Genomic DNA, 22,207 nt, shown 5'->3' on the forward strand with positions numbered 1-22,207 from the left:
TTCAGAAAAGATCTGCGTAAAATAAAAAATAAAAAATTTTGCAAGCCTTGTGTCTGAATACTAATTCAATTTCATAGGAAGGTTGGAAAAACGTTAAAAATATCCAGCAGCATAACATCGAGTTGACATTCCAAGGTAGTTTAATTTCACTCTGACTAAGAGCTGTTGCAGTCAATCAGCAAGTCAGAGCAATATAAACAGCATCTAGACTGTGACACTACATGGACCATGATTCATAGCTGGAGGCTCACCTTTGCTCAAGCTGCAGCAATACATGAGCTTAAAGCAATGGAGTGGTCCTGACTTGATGTTCTTGTGTGCATGTGTGTGCAAACATGGTGTCGACCTGCAGTGAAGCAGCTGGTAACCAAGGTTGGTTGTGTGTGTGTGTGTGCGTGTGTGTGTGTGCGCTATTGCCCTGCTCAGCCCCTGGCAGCTCATCAATTATAAAGGAGCCCTGGAAAGGAGGGATATGGCCAAGCTACACCAACGGCATCTATAAATACACACCTGAATGACACACGTGAGGTGAAGAGCTATTTTTGCATACGACCACGTACGCACACGCGTAAAGGTTGACAGCCAAACAAGCTAAATGCACAGCCAATGTCATCCACCATATCAGGGCACTTTGTGTATATGTTGAGTCAGGAAGGCACGGTGCACAGTGGTTGCTCTTTGCTAACCTGAGCACCATGTGATACTCTGTCTAAATCAGCGGAGAGATTGCTTTCCTCCTCTTCCTCATGCATTTCATCAACTAAACACCGTGTCTCAGTGACCGGCTAAACGGAAAAGCTGAGGTGTGTGTATGTGTGTGTGTTCACATGCAGGAGCGTGAGTAAATTCTGCAATGGTCCGGAACACATTCTCCATCACTCCTTGGTTGCTTTCTACTTCTACCTGGATCTCTGTTTCAATGTCCCTAGCCCCTAGTTTATCTCTGCATCCATTTCTACTCTCCATCTCTCACCCTCACCATGTGTTGCACATTCAATACTCCAGCAATATATCCCTCACTGCATCTCTCCATCTGTCTTTTCTGTTTCTCCATCATGAATCCATCCATCTAACTGTCTCTCTTCATCCCTTCCTTGTCTTTTTTTAACTCTACATGAGATTCTTCCTCCAACCCACAACCCACGCCCAGTTTCCCTGCATTCTTCTCTCCCTCTACCCCATCTTCCAATCCTCATTCCCCCTCTCTTTCCAATCCTTCCCCATATCTATCAACAAGCGAACACTAAGGCTTCCTAACAGAATGACTCAATTCAACATGGACTCTGCCTGCTGCCCAGTCAGACCGCCTGGCTACTGGACGAGGTTTTTTGTGTTGGCAGCGGGCACAGCAAGTATTGTGGGGATTGAGAGCATACAAGGCAACCACTACCTTCTGATCCTCTTCCCAGGCCATTACTGGACTTCACTTCTCATTAGCTCCCCTGATTTTCTGCACAGAATTGACTAATACATACACAGCAACTCATATGCCACACAAACACACACACTATTTACCAACTCCCCAAATCTAGAGGAGCAATTGGACATTGAAAGGAAGCCTAGGCAAGCATTGAGCACCAAGCAATTACCAGAAGAAGATGTATGTAGAAACAATTGGCCAAGAACAATGGTGCACAAAAAAAAAGAGCTACGAAAAGGAGCGTAAGGTGAAGGGGGGTGATGGGGCTGCTGGTGGGTTCCCATTGACTGATTCCCCTTGACATGCCTTTCTATCTCTACAACAACTAGCAGAGCAAAGCTGGATAACAGACAGCAGTTAATACAGCGAGACGAAAACACCAACACGTTAATATTGTGTGTTCACTGAGCCTCATAGCTGTGAGGTGGACAGCACCTGTCATCGAATATCAGTCCACTATCACCGGATCAGATCATCCCAATGTGAACTCAGTCCATTGTATCAGCACGATCTCTACACTGTGTGTGTACTGTGAGCTGTGAGAATTAAATACATAGCATTATCACAATATATTCTCAGATGCGTGTGTGCGCATCTGCGTTGATGCCTTCTATACATTCTATCCTGTGCATGGAACGGCCTGTGCTACCATGGCAACGCACGACTGAGCATGCTTTAGTGTGTGCTGCTGCACTAGCTGGTGTGGGAGCAGCAACACGCACACACACAGTGCCAAGGCAACTAGGAAGACTGCTGAGGAATACTTAACAGTATGGGAACATTGACATTCTGGGAATACTGGCTGAATACAGCAGCGGTTTAGACCACAAGCCAGCATGAATAGACAACTGGGTGGGGTTGTAATGGCTACTGGCCAGGGTGGTAGTAGCAGTGTGTGTGGATGTGTGCACCTGTGTTGATGAGCATTGTGTTTATAGTATAACAAAGATGAGGAGGGGGCTTAAATCATAAACCCCTGTCCACACGCACACACACGCACACACGATGCCTGCCTATCCTAAAGCATATTTCATCATTAGCTCTAAGCAGTTAATCCTCTGCTCCACTGACCACGGCTCAGCTCAGCCCATTTCAATAATCTGCATCTGGGGCTAACCAACCCATCATACACACATGTACAGACAAGCACACGCACACACACATGCAAAACAAGGACGCCATCAACTCACAAAACATACGGGACTGGTCCAGAGCAATAAATATCTCACACCCATACACATGTGTATCAATCCATCCATAATCTATTCACTAGCACAACAGCCTCTGTTCATTTATCAGACAGGGAATGCCACAGAAATACAATCTCAATGTTGATTGCAATAAGTTAAAAAGAAAATAGCTGGACATATATTACAATCAGTCAATCAGAATACTACAAACAACCTGAGCAAAGTGATATATTCAGTGGTAATTTACAGGTCATTTACAGAAAGTATCACCCAAGAACCTCATATTTAAAAGATTTCAGTTAAACAGATAACAGAAGGAATGAAGACAGAGCGGCATGGCAGAGGAAAACACGAGTGGAATAATTAAATCGAAAGATAAACAGCGTGTTTGTAGAGAGGAGAGCAACAGACAGGTGGTGAAAGGAAAAAAAGATTACCGTTATTGGAAAGAGCTGCACGGCGTATGAAACTTACAATCAGACTTGGCAGAGGTTGAGTCAAAAGTGAGAGTTTGACCTTTCACTTCCTAACAAACATTAACAATTCAGCACCACAATTGACCTGTTTCTTGCTCATGCCATCTCCCCTGACAACCTCAAATGACAGATCTCTATGTCTCTACATGACTCCTCCCAGCTTTTGTCCTCTCTTTACAAGCTATAGACTTTCAAACTACTATTCATTCATTTTTCTGTCTCACTCTCCATCTCTTATGCGATTCTATCCCTCTTTTATTTCCTCTGTGTTTTTGCTTCTTCTCCTTGTTCTCTCTTCTCTGACTGGAACACATTTTAAAGTAGTGTCTGTGGTTATGAGGTGAGCAAATTGTCACAACCCCAAACCCCTCTCTTTGCCTTTGGCCAAATGCTGACAAATGGTGGACCTCTGTACCATGTATGCACGTGTCTGCTTTTCCAGACACAACATTTTATGTAAACTGGTAATAAAGTATCTAGGACACAGAAACACATAAATGTACCCTCAGCTTCAGCTTCAACCTCACTACCTTTGCACGCCATGCCTTGCTCATTTTTGTGCCTCCGTCTAGTTCAAGGTTAGCTGCTCATTGTATTGAGCGTCAATGCTCCCCCATCGGGACAGACAGAGAGGAGATGCATTAGCACCTCAGCAGGTGGCCCTCAATCTCATCGCTTCCATCTCTTTTTTCACAATTTCTTCCCTCCACACCTCCCTCTCATTCCCCTTGTCCACCTCTCCATCCATGGCCCCATGGAGGTACCTGGCCAGCCTTTGTCTAGCAGTGTGTACATGGGCTTGTATGTGGGTGTAAGCATTCAGTGATGCATGCATGTGTGCTTATCTCAATACATGCAATCATGTGCAATGTGTGAGTATCATGTATGTGTGTCCACACAGACGTGTACCTGTCATGCTAATGTGTAGCCTGACCAGATGACCATAAACTAAACCAAAGCCTGCAGGGGGTTAAGGCTTTCCCCTTGACCTGCTGCTGTGCACTGACCTGCAGTAAATGGGTTTAAACCTTACCCAGCCACAGCCTTTTATCTCCATCACATCTCCATCTCCTAAAAGCCACAGACCAACGCACAAACAAACTGACCGACAGACAGGCTGACAGTAGCCATATGGTCCATTCACTTCCAATGGCAGGAGGTAGTCATCAAAGAGCTCTCACAGCATCTCCACTCAGCCATGGACGGATAGACGGAAGGAGACGGAGAGATGAAGGGAAAGGGAGGAGGAAAATTATGAGGAGAGGGCATACAGAGGTGGAGAAACGGATGGGAAGCAAAGAATAAAAGGAGAGGGAGGTGGGAAGTGGTGAGGAGCAGAGAGGAGGAGACAGTCTATCAGTTTGAAAGAGCTAGAAGTGAGGCAGAAATAAGAAGAGCGAGGAAAAGACTTCGAGTTGTATAGATCATATAAGTCTTGTGTGAGACAGTAAAGGCCAAGCATGCTGTAGCTGTACAGACTGCTCCTGATTCGACAGCACTGCCCATTTTATGCTGACAGGAGGATGTTATGAAATTCAGCTTAGACTGTGTCAATCTGGACTTTACACAACACAGCCACTCAGCATCAGAGACATCTATGGCAAAGGCTGTGTGTGTGTGTGTGTGTGTGTGTGTGTGTGTGTGTGTGTGGTCTGTATTACTATCTTTGTGAGGACAAACTTAAAATTGGTGGACTATGAGAGCAAGATGAGGAAATTTTGGCTGGTCCTTACTTCTTCGAAAGGACTGAAGACTTAGTTTAGGGGTTATACTGAGAAAATAAATTAAAAAGCATTTGCACAAAGTTTAATACGAAAAGCTCTTTTTTCTCATATTTTGCCTTTATTCTTATATTGGTGAATGTCTGTTGCTTCTTCCCAAGCCAACTTTACAAATTCTCCGTCACTTTAGCTTTCCCACGCCCACAAAAATCACCACTCTGCTCATCTTTCACAACAACTATACAATACATTACACCCCCACCCCCCCAACCACAATGATCTTTAGATGTCTCCAGGAAAATCCCTCCAAAACCACCACCAGCATTTAGACTCCAGGGGAAATGTTGTATCAGCTTTCTACATGAGTGATGTTACTGGAGTCTAATCGCTTAAATCTATGTGACCATCTAAAAATACTGATCTACTTCTCCAACCGATCTGTAGTTTAGGTTGAAGTTAAGGGGGTTAAGCATGAAGATGTGATAGCTAAGGTTTAGGGACTAGGGAATACATTATATAAATGACCTCATGTTTGCATCAGTATAGAAGTACAACCCTGTCTGTCGTCTGATGCACAGGCCTCATTTTATACTCACTTCCATTACATGAAAAAAATTCACAAGCAAACTGAGTTTAATTCACTCAGCTTCCTGTCCAGCTCAACTTCATGATGTCATAAATGTAGCCTGTAAACACTAACATTTAGCTCATACAGACACCATTGCATTAAAGTCCATCCACTCTCTTTTACCGTAACTTATATTTATTCAGGGTGATGTGCTAGTCACAGGATCATAAATAACAGTGAAAAAACAGAAAGAAGGAAATAGAGTGAGTGAGAGAAGAAGTGAGGAGGAGGAGGAGGAGGAGGAGTGGGTTTAGGGACAGAACAAGTAAGGTGGTGGAGTGTATATAAATCAACATCCATTAGCCGAGGGGTTATAAAGTCACTGATGAAGGAGGTGGACTGAAGCTCAGACCTTTTATTGTCTTGTTGTTGTCTTTTATTGCCTGTGATGTCATCTAATGGTATACAGTTAACGACAGGGGAGGGGAAGTATGTACATGGGAGGGGAGGATGGGGTTGTAATGGGGCTGTGTGTGCATGTGTGTGTGCCTGTGTTGACACAGGGTATTGATCACCCCTTTTTCATACATGCAGAGTGTCTGTGGGGATTCCGTGCCTGAATATACCGCGACCTATACGGCGACCTTGTGAGCTTTGAAAGGCGCCCTAAAAATAAAATGTATTATTATTATTATACCATATGTAAACAATCTGATCTTCATTCATGTCGAGTGGGAATGAGAACAATGCCAAAATCCTGCAGACACGATTTTCTCAAGTGCCAATATGCGGTTTTGAGAGGGATGTCTGGAGGGAGGCCAAGAGAAAGATGAAAAAAGGGCATGAAGATAACCAGGAAAAACACTTTTTCTAACATCCTGAAGCAAAAACAATATTCAAAAAACCTGAAAACAATTTGAAATGTTTAAAAAAATGATAAGCCACTAAACTCTCCCTTCCTAACTAGCAATCATCATCACATATGAGTGGTGGGTATTAAGTATTATTACATATTACCCATGTTTGAAACATCTGTCTACATGTTGTTTATTGTCTTACAACATGGAAAACCACTACTTAACCTACTTGACTCTTGTGTGGAACCAAAACAACCCACACAGGCAGGGGCCCATAATCAACAAAAACAAACAATGTAAAATGGAGTACTCATGTCTGCCTCTCTATCGCTAGAAAAACACCTCTCGACATCAGTTACTTGTTCTGGCCTCAATCACATCATTTTTCCACTCTTTCATCTTTCTCCCTTCAGCTGTCCATAAACAAACTGTCTTCCTCCTTTTAAGACACGCATTTGAAGAATATAGTCCATCTCTGTCCGATCTCTCCCCTCCAGCTCAGCCTTCCTCTGCTTCGTTTGGTCAACTCCATCCTTCTCTCTCTCCTCCTCTCTGTGTAATGCTGTTTCCCAGGCCTGTGAGGCTCACTAGCCTCACCGCCCCAGAATTAGTCTCAGTCATGGCCCCACAATATATATAGGTGTGAGTGGGAGAAAGTGGGAGTAAAAGCACAGGAGCTGCCACCCTTCTATCACACCTAGCAGCAGTGCATCATCCCATTAGCCCAGAAACGGCTTCCACATGGGGGAGGGCACGGGGGCATGACGAGGGGTCTAAGGTGGAAGCCACAACACGCCAAAACCTAGCTTATCCAATGCTGTTTAACTCTAAGGGGACAAATCTTATTTAGCCAAGGGCTTTACTGCCACACAGAATGTGACATGTTTTTCAAGGGAGAGACAGTTATGGTCAAAAATGTTCAAACACTATGACTGATACTCCCAGCTGCAAAAGGACCTCCAGAGGTTTTCAGAAACTTCTAAGCAATCAGAACCCATTTCCTAAAATTATTAATAATGTAACACTCAAAATGTTGCTCTTACATATTATTACACATTATAAAATTACCGCATAACAAACCAAAATTGCAAAATTATACAGAACAAATGTGACATACCGTATAGTTTCTTGTACTGATACACTGTGATGCAGTTAATATCTTAATAAATGATGTATTTCATCCTATTCTGATCCTTCAATTTGCCTGAAGAAACAGATAAGAAACTTTGTCTAATCGATTCTGCAACATGCTGATCTGTGCTGTCTAGCAAGTTCTGTAACATGCTGATGTGTGCTTCAATCTGCCCCAAGGGCTCTGGATTTTCTACAAGTCCAAAGTGAAGGAAAAGTACAGCGGATGCTCCTGATGCTGGGTGTATACAAGTATATGTGTGATATACGGTGCAGTGGATGAGGAGGATGTTGAGAGATACCAGATAGTCTTGGCTCTAGGAATAAAACCCCCTTAGGGGGTCTCCTGATCCCCCCTTCCTCAAAACACACGTACACACTCACTCAAATTCTGAAGTACACACACTTCCTCCTTTCACTATCCCTCTGTTTCATGCACACACACACACCTCTTCCTCCTGCAAATACCGCCGACTCAGCTGATTTGCTTGAAAGTCAATCTGCCTCACTACTACGATCCTTCCTCCAATCCATCAGTCCCCTATTCCCAGCCCTTACTCTACATTCTAAAAGAGAGAAACCAAATCTCTGCTTTTATCAATTCAGCCGTCTCTGCTACCCTCAATATATTCCATATATCCCAGCTCCTTACCTTCTTGACTCGTCCATTCTTTGTGCCCACGAAGACCAGAGAGTGGTTCTTATAGACGTAGGCAATGACAGAGGTCATTTTGTCAACGGCGTCGGAGAAGAGAGGCTTGCCACGCACCATCTCAGACACGCCCAATGGCGCATTCATGTCGAGGCCACAAAAGTCATCGTCAATGGTCAACAGCTGCAGTGTAGAAGAAGAAGAGAGATTAGTACATTACAAATCCAATTCCCTTGTGAATACTGGAAATAGAAATGTTTTTGACCACAGATTTAAGGTCAATGGTGCTGCTTAGGCCAACACTTCCCAGATTCTGCTCTTGGAAAGAGCTGAGCAGAGGTCTTAAGGGAGGGAGTGTTTTGAGTTAGTTATCCAGACATAAAGCTACGGCTGACCTGATAAAAAAAAGTGAAGAGTAAGCTCAAGATTAATGAAATTAACAATCAATATTTTGTGTCTGACTGTGTGTATCTCTGTAAGGGACTGATATGGTTAGTATGGAGGTACACTGGTGAGAAACAGTTTGTATGCAAGAGAGAATGTGTGAGCATTTGTATGCGTGTGCGTCTGCTGGTCCACATACAAGATACGGCAAATGTGGAAACAAGCAGGAGAAAGATGAAGATAGAAGAAGACTGCAGTCAGGCTCTAGCTCTGTAATAACGCCAGAGGCTGCTCTGTCAGGCACAATTCCCTACCGTCCACCCAATGCAACAGCAACTGCAGAAATGCCAGTGCAGCAAGATATTCAATGTGAAATGATTCAAAGTGAAGTGAGTAGTGAAAAGAAATGCTGCATCGTCACACTGAGGCAAATCACTGCAATGCATCTACATATACAGACAATAGAATTAGGTTTGAGAGACTAATACAACTGTTGATGGAGGTTCATTTGTTCTGCTTTCTGTGTGGACATGCTGCTGTGATTTTGTGATTAAATACAGATGGGTGTGTTTCATGTTTTGTGCCTCTCTACATTTTGTGTTTGCATGCATGTGTTTTATCCTGCTGGCAGGATATTCATACCACTCACTGTGGGCAGAATGACTTATGGGTTTTGATAAGAGAATAATGGTGCTGGGGATTGGTCATTATTCTGAGAGTATGGATGGATTTGAAACAATGGGTTTAGAGCAGGCATTGCTCTTGATTAATAGCCTAGCAATGTGGTGGGTTACTGTGGGGAGAAATGTCTTGGCAGGAAACACTGCCTTCACTTTCTTTGAAAATGCACAGAAAATGTCAGTAGTGAGATGAGATAGTTGGTGGTATGAGATATGAAATATACACAGTGCTATAATGAGTTGATGAAAAGCAGGTCCTGGCGGACTGATTTCAATGTTCAAATGAAGCCCTCGTTACACATTATGGACAGCATGATAAGTATGATTGGGCATGCAATAGTTCGTAACAGCCAATTTTGAGTGAAACACAAGGTTGCCTGGAATTAAATTAATGTTTAACGACAAAGGGAACATGCCACATAAAGCAAAAGAAGAGGCAGCAAGATCCAACTTAAAAGCTCTAAGCTTGAGACGAAAGAGGTGAACATGCACCTATATATCTAGTTTTTATTTTGGCTTAAGACTTATTTGAACCATTTCAGATCTACAGCCTTGTGGTTTGAGCTGTCAGAGGTGGGATCCTCTGGGGGGCAGAGGGTGTTTTAGTTTATGTCTTATTTTCCATTTTTTCTCCTGGAAGTGCACCCCCTGGAGCCCTGATCAATCTTGCAAGCACCAAGTGTCTCTGTCACAGCCTTTCAGTAAAGGCCATCATCATCAGAAGCCTCAGACTGAGCCACAGAGGAAATATGAGGTCTGCTTTCATTAGACAAATGGAACATGACCACAATAAGCTTTAGGCTATAACATGGAGGTTATATGAAGTGGTATGAATGATCGATAGAGATGACCTGAATTTGGGTCAAGATCATGTCATATGGTTGGAGGGTTGAGATGAGGATGAAAAGGGGCAAGACCAAAGATGGAGGAAGGACAAATGGCAGATAACGATGCCAGACTCAGATGCCAAAGAGTAAACAAAGATGAATATTGGTGCACAAAAACATATTAAAGTGGACAGTTTTTCCTCCAATTTATTACCCCCTACCTGATGTGTGTGCAAGAGAATGGTTTTATGTGTGAAAATGTGTGTGTGTGTGTGTGTTTGTTTTCATCTCGTCACTGACACATGCTGTATTATTTCTGCTGGTTGCCAATCACAGCTGCCATCTCTGTCCCGCATTCCGCAATCTAATGAAATATACTGTCTGTCTGTCAGGCCTTCCAGGAACCAGACACATTTTCATTACGCCACCACCAAAACATGACATTTGTAGTAGCGATGCCAAAGACGTCTCTAGTCAGAATACCAAATAATATCAATGTAGCCTTTGACATTGTCTGCCAATAAGACCCAGCTTCTAGGACGTTTTACGCCCCTTGTCTTTCAACCTATCTTATTAATGCATTTTCAAACCTGGGTGTCACCTTTTTCCACTCCTATTTCTCTTAGTTTCTGATGGCCAGTGCTTTACTACTTCTCCAAGCATTGGCAAATACTGAACACATCTGAATACATTTTCTGTCTTTTAATTTCCAAGAATTTCACTCATTAGATGTGTGTATGCACGGATTTGATTTATTTAACTTCCGCAGACACAAGATATTCTTAATTAAGAACAAAGTTTACAAGTGGTGCCAAACACCCACACAGACACATTAATTGCACACAGCCCAAAAGACTGAAGTCCTTCAATGAGATTATTTGGGCGGTTACTTAAACTAACAGATTGCTTTTAATGTATCCAACTTCATCTCATTTTTGACTCTTTAACTCTTATTTTTCTCTGATTTAATACAATTGTTAACACTGTCAACAAAGTTAAGGAAAATGAGGCTCAGTATCTTCAAACCCCTCCAGCCCCTGGTGCAGCAAATCATTATTGGTCCTGGTACAATTAGTTGTACACATCTCAAATATGTGGGCAAAATCCGAAAAGAACTGCTGGATTACTGACAGCAAGTAGAGTAGTAACTCAGTTCTTGCTCAGGTCTGGTAGATATGTTGGCCAGCGTCCTGCAGCGTAGCAACAGAGGAGAAAGACAGGGGGGTTCCTCCCTAAAGACAGAGGGACAGGAGAGCAGAGTCTCTGTATTTGGACAGAGGCCAGGCACTGAGGCAGAATCAGGTCACTCTCAGCCATATCCATCTCTCTGCTTCTGTTTGCCTGCCAGCACCAGCACAAAGAAAGCTCTCTTCTGGACTGTGCGGAGGGATCAGCAGATACAGAGTGGAGAGAAAGAGAGGGGGCAGTGGGCACACGCGAAAGAGAGAGAGAGTTGCTCAATGCGATTAGTGGGGACTGAAAGAGATCCGCTCTCCAACGCTCTCTGATGTATGGCCTAATCTGGGCTTGAACTGTCGTGAGGGCCTGTTCTACTCGCTGCAAGTTCACAAAGTTAATGACACACATTAAACCACAGAGACATTTCGCTTCATGTTGCTGCTCAACCAGTGGCAGCGTCCGTGCTTACATTTCGAGCTATTAGTTTTTAATGCAGTTATTAGACTCCATTTGGCAGTTTTAGTATGTTGACTCTGCAATTTGTTTTTTTATTGTAAAAGCTCTTCATAAAACATTTGTGTTTGATAAGCTTGTTTTACTGTAAACTTAATGGTGTTTATATGGGAAAACTTCCCTTGCATAGAAAGGCTGGAGGAGTAAAATGGAAAAAAAGGCACTTAGATATCCAATATTTCCTCTAGCCCTACTGTGCAAAATGACTGACCTGCCAGGATGATTGGCGGTACTAGAGAATTATGTCATGAGTAAGTGGGTTTGCCGTGTTCATTGTAAGATATGTCAACATTCAATTTAACTATACTAAAACATTGGCTGTATGACTCCTGCAGCAACAGTGAGTCACTTTGAAGTGAAACATCTGGAAAAACACCATTTATCGCTTTAGCTATATATCAAGATATGCAGGGGAATGTTTAATTCCCAGTGATTGAAAGACATCTAAAGAATGTTAGTTCAAATCCTTTAAAAAGGTATCATTTGTTTATTTCCCCATGTATAGAATATTAAACACACAACTATATTTTCATTTTATTGGTACATTGCAGTAGACAAACTAGAATGAAATCAGTTGCTTATGTTGCAGTATGTGTTAATGTCTCCACAGTTAAAGTTTGACAAAGTGGCTTCATTAAGGTAGGATTTATTACAGGAACGTTGTAACAGACTTTTTGCTAGGTGTACCTAATAAAATGGCAACAGAGTACTATTTGACAATTTGCAAATGTGACTTAAATCTGCCTCATAGATATTCAAATCAAGGTTATTTCGATTCAACGTTTCAATTTTGCTGGTAGCCAGCAGCTTTAAGAGGAAAACATTGAAAAAGACATTTTATTGTTATGATCTCAATAGAGCAGGTTTTCTAATTGCCACTTCTGGGATGGAACCGTGATGAGCCATGTAAAATAGTACATGATTTCTCTTTGATCTGCTTACATTGGAGCGAAACCAGAAGAATCACATCTTATGCCATTTTCATTTAGTTAAAACCATTGAGTCTGTAAGTTTAAATGAAGCTCTATCCTTCGTTTGTTTGTGTGTCTGTGAGTAAGAGAGTGTGTGTGTGATGTGTATCAGATGGACCAATGGCTACTACGCCAAGACGTAGTCTCTCCGACTACTGATCCATGGTGCCCTCCATCACACTAGCAACGCGTGACAGAACACACCATCACACGCACCATGAACACACATCCACACACAGTGTGAGAGATGTGCAATGCCCACTTCACTCTCCTACTTGTGTCCTATCTACATAAATCATTTTCCTATTTCCCTCTTCACAAAAACTGTCTGTTTTGGAAACTGCCCAACCTCACACCCACTTGAGTCATCTAAGGGGCTATTTTGCGTTAAGGTGCCAGTTTCAGGCAGACACAGAAAGGATGTAGAACTCCAAAGCGAAAAAAAAGCTTCAGCTGGCCAAATGTTCTTATATTCATCTATACATACGCAGGGTAGCACTTTACATTACAGCTCAATGATAACATGCTAATAGTGGGGCAATAGTTTGATAATAAAGGAGCAAATAATTAGGCAATGACAGGTAATTACCTAAGAAATAGCCAGGTAATAGCAGAGTAACATTAGACTGAACCTTACATTATTCAACAGGGTAATAACTGGCCAAAACCAAAGGGTAACAAAGGGAACACACACATTTACAGTAATGAGGAAAAACTATTTAGTAACAGATTTAGTGGCCCCGTTACCTTGTTATATACAGTCAATTTCAGTTTTGTTACCAAGATATATCCAGCTATTACCTTATTACTTATGTAATCATGATATTATTACCTCATTAACACACTATTACGCCACTATTACCATGTTATTACTGAGCTGTACTGTAACATGATACCATAATGTCTTCTGATTACAAATGTACAAATATATTACCAGGAGCATGTGAAGCAGTAAAACAGTTCTAGGATGAAATTTATGCTGTGTGTCCAGAGACTAGCAGAAGGGCAAGTCATGTTGGGTAGTTTGATGTGGCCTTAAGATGAATGGCTGACAAGAGAACCCAATGAATGGAAGGGAAATGTAGCATGTAGTAAAAAATATGTTTTTTAAGAAAGACAGGAACATGGATCCACAGCACATACCATGGTAAACAGGGGTATTATCCCTATGAAAACTGGCTGAACTGAAAAATGCAATTTTCCTTAAAATCAACTGTGCAGTTTACTCTCTTGGTGAGAGCAGGAGTCATTGTGCATCTGTGTCTGATGGCTGGGGTTCAGTGCTCTTTGTCATTTTGTTAAGGTATCCGAAGGGCATTCCAAAGAGGGAGCATTTTTTAAGCACTCTGACTGAATCATGCTCAAAATTCAGTTTCAATACACGACAGTCGACGCAGAGTACAAGAGCTGTCACCAAGTAGATTTAACTTCCCTTTTGTATGGCGCCCTGGGGACTGTTTCGAAAACCAGTCACAATGATTAGAAGTGAAAGAAAGAAAGAATATATACATATATATGGGCACACACAGGGCTGGTTCAATGCCTGACAGTGATGCCATTTCAGGGAGAATGTGCCATCAATCTTGGCAGATCAGTGCAGCTATAGAATGCAAAATGGGGAATGATAGTGTGTTTTAGTACACATTTATACTCAACATTGCTGGCAAATGCAGCAGGTTTGTGTATCTTGGAGTGTGTATGGGTATACTAGGCTGTACGCAGACTTCTAAGGGTATGCCTGAAACAAAGTTGATTTATTTGCATGATCTGTTGGCAGGTTTCAATGTGAGGAGGCAGCAAAATATCACAGGTTTATTAAAGCCTAATTCATGTTTGCGGATGCTTGTACCTGCCAACCGTTAGCTGAGCAGCTACAGCAGATAATAAATATTGCTAAGGGAAAACAATTCAAAAGCTAATGAAACAACATGATGATTTTGGAAAGAAAATGAGATATCACTAAAGTAGAGCCAAGAGAGGGAGAAGATAGGAGAATGTCAGAGACAAGATGGGAATTTAAGAGATGCAGATATAGAAAGAAAAAATTACAAATCAAACCAGACGCTGAAAATAGAACTCAGTATCATAAGATGTGTCAGATAACTTCCAAACCATGTTGTCTGCCTCACTGTGTAGTGGCAGGAAATATTTTTCTTGGCATTACCATTTTATTTTTCACCCAAAATTATTTATTCAAGAGATTAAAAAAAAAACAATTGAGAAAAACAAGTCGGCATGTATTACCAACTACGCATTGACAGTTTATCAGGTGTGCTTGGATACATCCATCACAATCCAATACAACAGCTTTCATATTTTTTTTTCTGGCTGCTTTGAGTTGAGTTCAACTGAATCACATTCAAAAGTTACATTTATGTTAGTACTGTTCCACCACTTTGACAAACAAATGTATGACTATGATGAACTTTGGAACGGTTGGATGATGACTGCATTGCATTTGAGAAAGCTTGATAAATCTAGCTGGTAAATCAGTTTATTTTGCAAAATTACTTTTGAAATATTGTACAGTCATGCTCACTCTGAAGTAACATGATTAGATAGTGGGAAAAGAGAGACAGAGTTTTAGAGCCAGACAAAAGACAAAAACATTAAAGAAATAAAGGCACCCAGTTCAGTCAGTGTATTTCAGGTGGAGGCCAGCCAGCAGTTTATACTGAAGGAAGTGGGAGGCATTTGTTTAATCACAGAATAATGATATTGTGATGGATTCTGACCTTTAGCAAGTGGTATCATGTATGGAGATTTAATTAGCGAGCCAGCCAGCAAGCAGGGTAGCGGATATGTGGATGGAGTGGGGTGAAGTGGAGGGTGGGGGGGTAGTCTGGATGTTCTTAATGAATCCACTAGCCTTACCCTTCCTGAGGATGTGGCCTAGACTGACTCATCAGCAGCAACAACCGGCTACTGATTAAGCTCCGCAATCAAGAGGAGGAGGAATGGAGATGGTCAGCACAGAAGACAACACCATCCAAAAGGTTTGTCAAACACAGAGCAAAACAGAAGAAAGTAAAAATGAGCGTGAGGGGAAGACAGAGAATGTCATATTGGAAGAGTTCCTTTCAAGTGGAGGATGAAACAGGGGAGGGGTGAGGCGTGTGTAGGGAGGACTGTGAGAAAGATCAAGAAAAAGACTCAAAGAAACAGCAGCGGCCAAGTAGAATAATCTAATTAGTTGGAGTGAATTCAGAATGTGAAGTCGATAGCACATGACAAATGTGAAAGAATAGCCCGTGGCATGTTAGTTAATGACATGTAATTAATGATCATTAGCAGGAGGGATGAGGGGATGGCCGTAGCCTGTCAGGGACTTACAGGCGACCTTGTAATTTTCCCGTCCATGTTTAGAGGGGGGTGAGACAGTAGTTTACGGTGTGCTTATGGAAAGCACTGTAAAAGAAAATAAAGAGGAGAGACAGACAGATTCAAGGAGGGGAGAATAACAGTGAATGAGAAGATGGTGGAGGACGGTGGAGACTATTTTTACAAGAACATGAAGAGAAGGACAGACAAAAGGAGAAAAGAGTGGTATAGGCAGCGAGCAATGAATCAAGGATGAGAGAGAAGAGAGCAGAGAGTGAATTTATTGCGATCCTGCTGTTTTGTTGTTCTGTTTTTTTTCTGCTGACACAGTGAACATGGAGGGAGCAGGCAGGGTTTTTTTTTTATAGGTCACATGCCACTTCACAATGATCTATGGATGCAGGCCCTTTGCAGACTTATACTGTTGAGCATGCATTATGTGGCTCAGCCAAGCAAAGCCATTTGGGGGAGAAAGGAAGCATTCCCCCCCCTCACCTCCTCTCTTATAATCTATCCTCTCTACTGCTCTCTCACCCATGCCACTCTCTGTACATACTTTCTCTGCTCGGGTCTCCCTCTTTCCATCTCTCCCACTCTGTTGTTTTACACCATCTGTAAGAGAGGCTTTCAGACAAAGGTCTGACAGTAGTAAGTGGTTACATCGTCCTACTCTGCCTTGTTTCCTGTAAATTTACTTTTGTCTTTGAGTCTTTGTCACACCCCCCCCCAATGGCTAGACAATTAAACAGAATGAGTGACCTCATCATTGATCTAAAAGAGGATTTCATCTTTTAATATATCGTCCAATCATTGAAATAAAAGACGATTTTGTAAAATTTGTTTTTATGAAACCAAAAGGAGATTATTTAAGCTGATTGTATCTTGGACATATCAAAAAATTCCTGTTCCAGGTGGACACTGACCACTGCAATGTACAATAAACAAGGCCCCCTTACAAAGCTGCCAGGTCAAAAAATGCTTCAATTACTACTAAGTAGAAAGAAATGCAGGGGCAAAATGCAAATGCAATGCTAGTCCCTTAAAGCAAGTCACAAAAGCAGTTAAACTAGGCTTTGCATTAGACCCAGTATTTCAAAAATTTGAATTTAAACTGAACTCAACTAATATTACATGTAACAATGTGACATGAATAAACTGTACCTCCACACACTGTGCGTACAGGATATGTACATAAAGTAGACCTTATAGTTTAATGCAGAGTATTAATCCCGTCTTTGGTCCAAAAAACCAATTTAGTATTTATAGGTTTTTTCCCAGGGAAAATGGAGTGAAAATTGAGCAAGATTGTGTAAGAGAGGTGTAAGAGTTGTAAGAGCATGAGTAAGATCCTTATTTGATATTTACATGGTTGTGTGACTCCTTAATTTGAGTGTCTTATGAGTGCAGGAACCCAAAAAGCACCGACTTCAAAAAGTCTCTGACAACCTTGTTTGATATGTTCAAGAAAGCGTATGAGCAAGAGCATGTACATGTGCAGTGCATCTGTGTGTTGGCTCTTTACACCCGAGGGAAACACAGCCTGGAGAAGATGAACGAGAAGTTTAAGCTATATTTCTGATGATGGCGGAGGCACGGCCCTCCCAGTCATGCATCATTTAAAGCAGCGAAGGAATTAATAAGAGACCAACAACACTCATAAGAAATAAATATATGGCCTATATTTACATCCATTAATTTACTAATGCTCTAGCAATAGATCTGATTTATGTTTGTGTTTGTGTGTCTGTGTTTTTAAATATGACTCCTTATTTATGGCTGTAGCATTAACAACATGAGTGAGGCTCAACCAATCTGAAGCAGCCTTGAATTATCTGATCTCCACTTTAATAAATAGCTTAATAAGCCTTTCATATAACAATTTATTTATTGCCATTATTCTACTTTATCAAAACCCTCCCTCTGCCTTTAAAAGCCACCATCTCCAGCTCTGCAGTGGCCATACTTACAAGTGTGGTGGCACGTGTGTGTGTGTGTCACAACTCATCTATCTCCTGCAGAGTCCACCGTCACTTGTTCAGCAGGGTCTAATTTATGCGGTGGCGGTGGCGATACTGTGGCGCATGCTGAAATGGCATCATTCCTCAGCGCTAACCCCTGTGTGCTCCCTCACACTTCCTCTCCCTGCTGACAGCTCCACCCCAGGCATGATTTATCAGGCCCTCAAGCAGCAGACAAAGGCGCCCCGGACAGTGTGCAGTGCCAGAGATGGTTTAATAGATAAACACTGTGATTCCAGAATCAAACACAAGAGAGGGTCAACTTCATAATGTCTCAAGATAGTGCATGGCTAAGGTCAGAACAATATGGACTGAGCAGCAGAGACAGGATCAAATTTATGCCTCTGAAATATGACCGTGACCAAACCATCAAATTCCAGTTACGAGTATTTGTAGCAATATAAATTTTCATTTGTAGCTCTTGTAGATAATAAGAATGACCGGCCTAAGTGAGGAAACACTATTTGTCATTTCAATTATTAGAATTCTTGGTAAAATATTTGGATTTTTGCACACCCATGTAATCATTCAGTCTTCTGAACAACACTTAAGGAGGTTGAATGCATATTTGCTGTGCAGGTTTTGTCAATATATAAAGTACAGTTTATATGACAGACCTCTGACAGGCCTCAATTTATTATCTACACCTCTGAATTTAAAATTGGAAAGTGAACACATGGTCCATTTAGACATACTTGTTATGTACAGGAACATGATAACAACTAACAAATGCACTCTGATCAAGGACATTTGGTATTTCTAGAGGTTGGCAGCTTTTATTAATGATGTAATATGAGATCAACAAAAAAAATGCATGAAACAGTTCTGGCTGCTTGTGAAGATAGTCTAAATATGTAACACCCAATTTAACCTTGTTTTTTTATGTGCACAAAGTGAGAAATCAAATGAACTGAATCACTGAATTTGCAATGCAGTTACGGAGAATGGAATTATGGTAATTTGGCTGAGCATTCAGCTGCATTGTTTAAAGGGTGAGCGGATTAAAAGAGGCAGTGGATGGTTAATATCTCATCGTAATGGGATGGAGCATGAACCCACCCAAGTACAGTGTTCACATGAAGATACCCCGCAGTGCACCCAAGCTCATTATACTAACGTGGGAGAGCCATCACAACTGATTTTCCTCCAGAGATGCTCACCTGTAGTGTCCCTCAGTTAGAAATTATCAGTGATTAGTTTTTCTTAATACAGTCTTATGAAACACGCTTTTGTTAAATGAGTGGGTTTGATAATTGTACTTTCTACAGAGCTGCTTGACGCCTGCTGTTCCGGTATATTACAGCACAGTACTCGGGGCTCCAGACTAACCTTTCCACTTATAGTCCTGGTGCTACCAACATTCTCAGTTGGTCGCACCTGCACATGATTTGGTTGCACCCTTCTTTGGCACAGCGCGTTATTAATCAATGACTTACGTGTTAGCAATCGTGGGTGAAGGTGGTACTTTTTCTTTTTCACTGGCTCAGTCTCTCCCAGCCAGCACCCTCATCATCAGTGGTGTCTAAGTTGGAACTTGTTGTCTCTCCCTCCTCACCAGCCTCCTCATTTTGACCATTTTGGTCACAGTCTAGAGTCTTGGTATTAAACTACTACCGATATCATCATATATTTCCCCAGTGCTGTCATTAAAAGGTACTGTCATTGCGTGTATACCTGCGTGTGTGCGTGCTTGTATGTGTGTGTGGTAGTAGAACTCACCGCACTGCTGCAGGGAATATCTTTGACTTTGAGCCAAGCCAGGTCCAGTGTGCCCTCACCCTTGTAGCATGACTGCAACCTCTCCTTTATTTTCTCGTTGATCTTCCGCAGAGAGAAGACACACAGTGCAGAGTCCTGTGAGGCCTGGCGTGGACGCCTCTTTTGGCCTTTTGAGAAGACAGCAAACAGTACATCATCATCTGGTGCCACATCCAGTGAGCGTGCCAGGATAGCACCAGCTTTGGACAAGTAGGCTGCCTCAAGTAATCGGTACTCCACGTTGCCACTGATGCATCCAATGGGCACCTCCACATAGGAGTTGAAGGCAGTGTCTGCCTTGCAAAGGCGCACTATCTTGGAGGTGTATACCTGTTCTCGACCAGCAGAGGAGGACCCAGTGGTGGGTCCACCCCCCATTTCAGGTTGCAAAGTAAGGAAGTAAACAAAGTTCCCACTTGCAAAGCCATAAATGTAGTAAATGTCAAAGTCTGGGATGACAGTGAAGGTGTCTGAAGGGATCTTAATCATAGAGGCGACAAACTCATCATGGAAGACATAAGCAAACATGCCATCCTCCTCCGAGTTTCTGGCCAACTTACGGCTGGAGATGGTAGGAAAGTACTCTGGCTTGCCATCAACTGCTGTAGCTACAAACAGCATGTCTGGAGAGGCATTGCCGTATGACACAATGACGCCAAACACAGAGCCACTCTCATTGACACCAGAGAGGTAGTGCTCCTTCTTGTGGAAGGGCTCTCCTAGTTTGAAGAGGTCATCTAAGCGGAGAAGTTTGCAGATGCCCTGGTAGAGGCTGCCGCATGCCAGCAGCCGGTTCTCCCGATAGTCCATTAGAAGCATTTTGTTGACATTGTTGGTGAGTGTCAGTGGCTCACTGCAGGGCTGGACAATACGTGGCGGGTAGCACTTTCGGTTGTCTTCATCCGGGCCTGTCTCATGGGACACCTGGACCTCCAGACCCGGGGACAGTTTGTATATGCGGTTGACAGCTCCTAAATAAACATTGCCATTGCGGTAGTCCACCGCCAAATGGTTGAATGTCCACTCAGGGTGCTCAGCACGAAATGATGCATACTCCTCCTCCTGAAGAGACGCTGTGATCACCTGGGAGCCGGCACTGTGAGCCTGTGGGGCTTGCACCACTGTTTGTGATGTCACAGGAAGCACCAGACTAGATAGGAAGCAGCAAGCAAAAAAGCAGGTCCATGTCCTGGTGAGGGACGTCATGGCTGTGCTGACGCTGGGAGTGATGATGAGAGGGAAGGAGGCACAGTCCAGTACTGTCGGCCAATCAGGATCAAGCCTCTCTTGAGATGAAGGACATTATGTACCTGAAGAGGGTAGAGACAAAACCCAAATTACTATACTTTCAAGTCAACTGTCACATGGTATCGATAGATAGACATGGTGCATATGAAGACTCTACTATGTGATCTACGTTCTAATCTTATCTGGTGCAGATTAGAGCAGAGCATCTTTACCAAGAATAATGAGGAAAACAGGTGAAGAGGCCACACACTTGAGACTCTAGCAAAATCTATACTTAGAAAAGAAATGGGCTAAACAAAAAAAGGATTGAGGCTGAGGCACAGTAGAGGTTTAAAATGCAGTGTGCAGAGATAGCTTTAGCCAATAGGATCAGTCCATGGATCGGGGAAGGGGACAGAGGAGTAGTAATGCATTGTCTCAGAGGAGGTGATCAGCACGGCTCTGCACCATCTCTCTGCATGGACCCCTGCTCCTCTCCGCCCCTTCTTGCCTTTCTGCTTCAGCCGCTATGCACCTAATTGATTCTCCCCTTGGAGTAACAATTTGCATGCTTTGGCGATTTCTCTCTTTTCTCCCAATAGGGCAGCTCACCTGCTGACACTGCTAGCAGAGAGAAAAGGACCTTTCTCTCTTTGACATACCTACATACACACACACACACACACACACACACACACACATATAGACACACACACACAAGGCAGGAGGTTTATGGGCAGAAGAGGAACAATTAGGGAGGAAATGCAAGTGGTTGCAGAAATTTGCTTCCCTATAGTCCTCAGGTCATTTGCAAAGTCTCAGCACTACACATTCAGCCAAAGCAGACAGGCACACACACACACACACACACACACACAACACATACATATAAAAACGTGCCAATTTCGTGAAAATTTTGCATGTGGCTAGTAGAACTGTTGTCTCTATACTGTCAAAGCATGCAGCATTGAACACACACCAGCACAGATAATCAATGGAAACAACAGTATTTCCTGTAAACATGGTGGTCCCATGTGTGTCGCCTGCTCATTAGGTCTCTCCAGTGGCAAGTAGGATATTATGATGTGTGTGTTCACTGGGTAATATCCAGGTATTAGATTTATACAGACACACACAAGAATAAAAGTCCTCCAACTCTATGTCATGGTTAACCTACATCATACTGAAAACAAAATGTCATCATGTGAAAATACAACAACAATATGTGATCCAAAAAAAAATGTATTATGCATCATGCTTACTGTGTGATCTACAAATATCTAAAAATAGTACATTTAATACCAACATATTTTC

The 22,207-nt window shown here is 42.4% G+C and overlaps 1 protein-coding gene across 1 annotated transcript in view; it reads right to left on the bottom strand.

Moving 5' to 3' along the window:
• plxna4 (plexin A4) overlaps window positions 1-20,872 on the bottom strand; it is a 196,659-nt gene extending 175,787 nt beyond the window's left edge. Inside the window, exons 1-2 of the mRNA XM_070854128.1 lie at window positions 19,628-20,872; window positions 8,016-8,198 (exon numbers count right to left, since the gene is read on the bottom strand). Of these exons, the coding sequence (XP_070710229.1) occupies window positions 8,016-8,198; window positions 19,628-20,872 (1,428 nt within the window). The remainder of the gene's footprint in view (window positions 1-8,015; window positions 8,199-19,627) is intronic.
• Window positions 20,873-22,207: the final 1,335 nt, after the last annotated feature.

The sequence above is a fragment of the Pempheris klunzingeri genome, chromosome 22 (assembly GCF_042242105.1).
Source record: "Pempheris klunzingeri isolate RE-2024b chromosome 22, fPemKlu1.hap1, whole genome shotgun sequence".
Lineage (NCBI taxonomy): Eukaryota > Metazoa > Chordata > Actinopteri > Acropomatiformes > Pempheridae > Pempheris > Pempheris klunzingeri.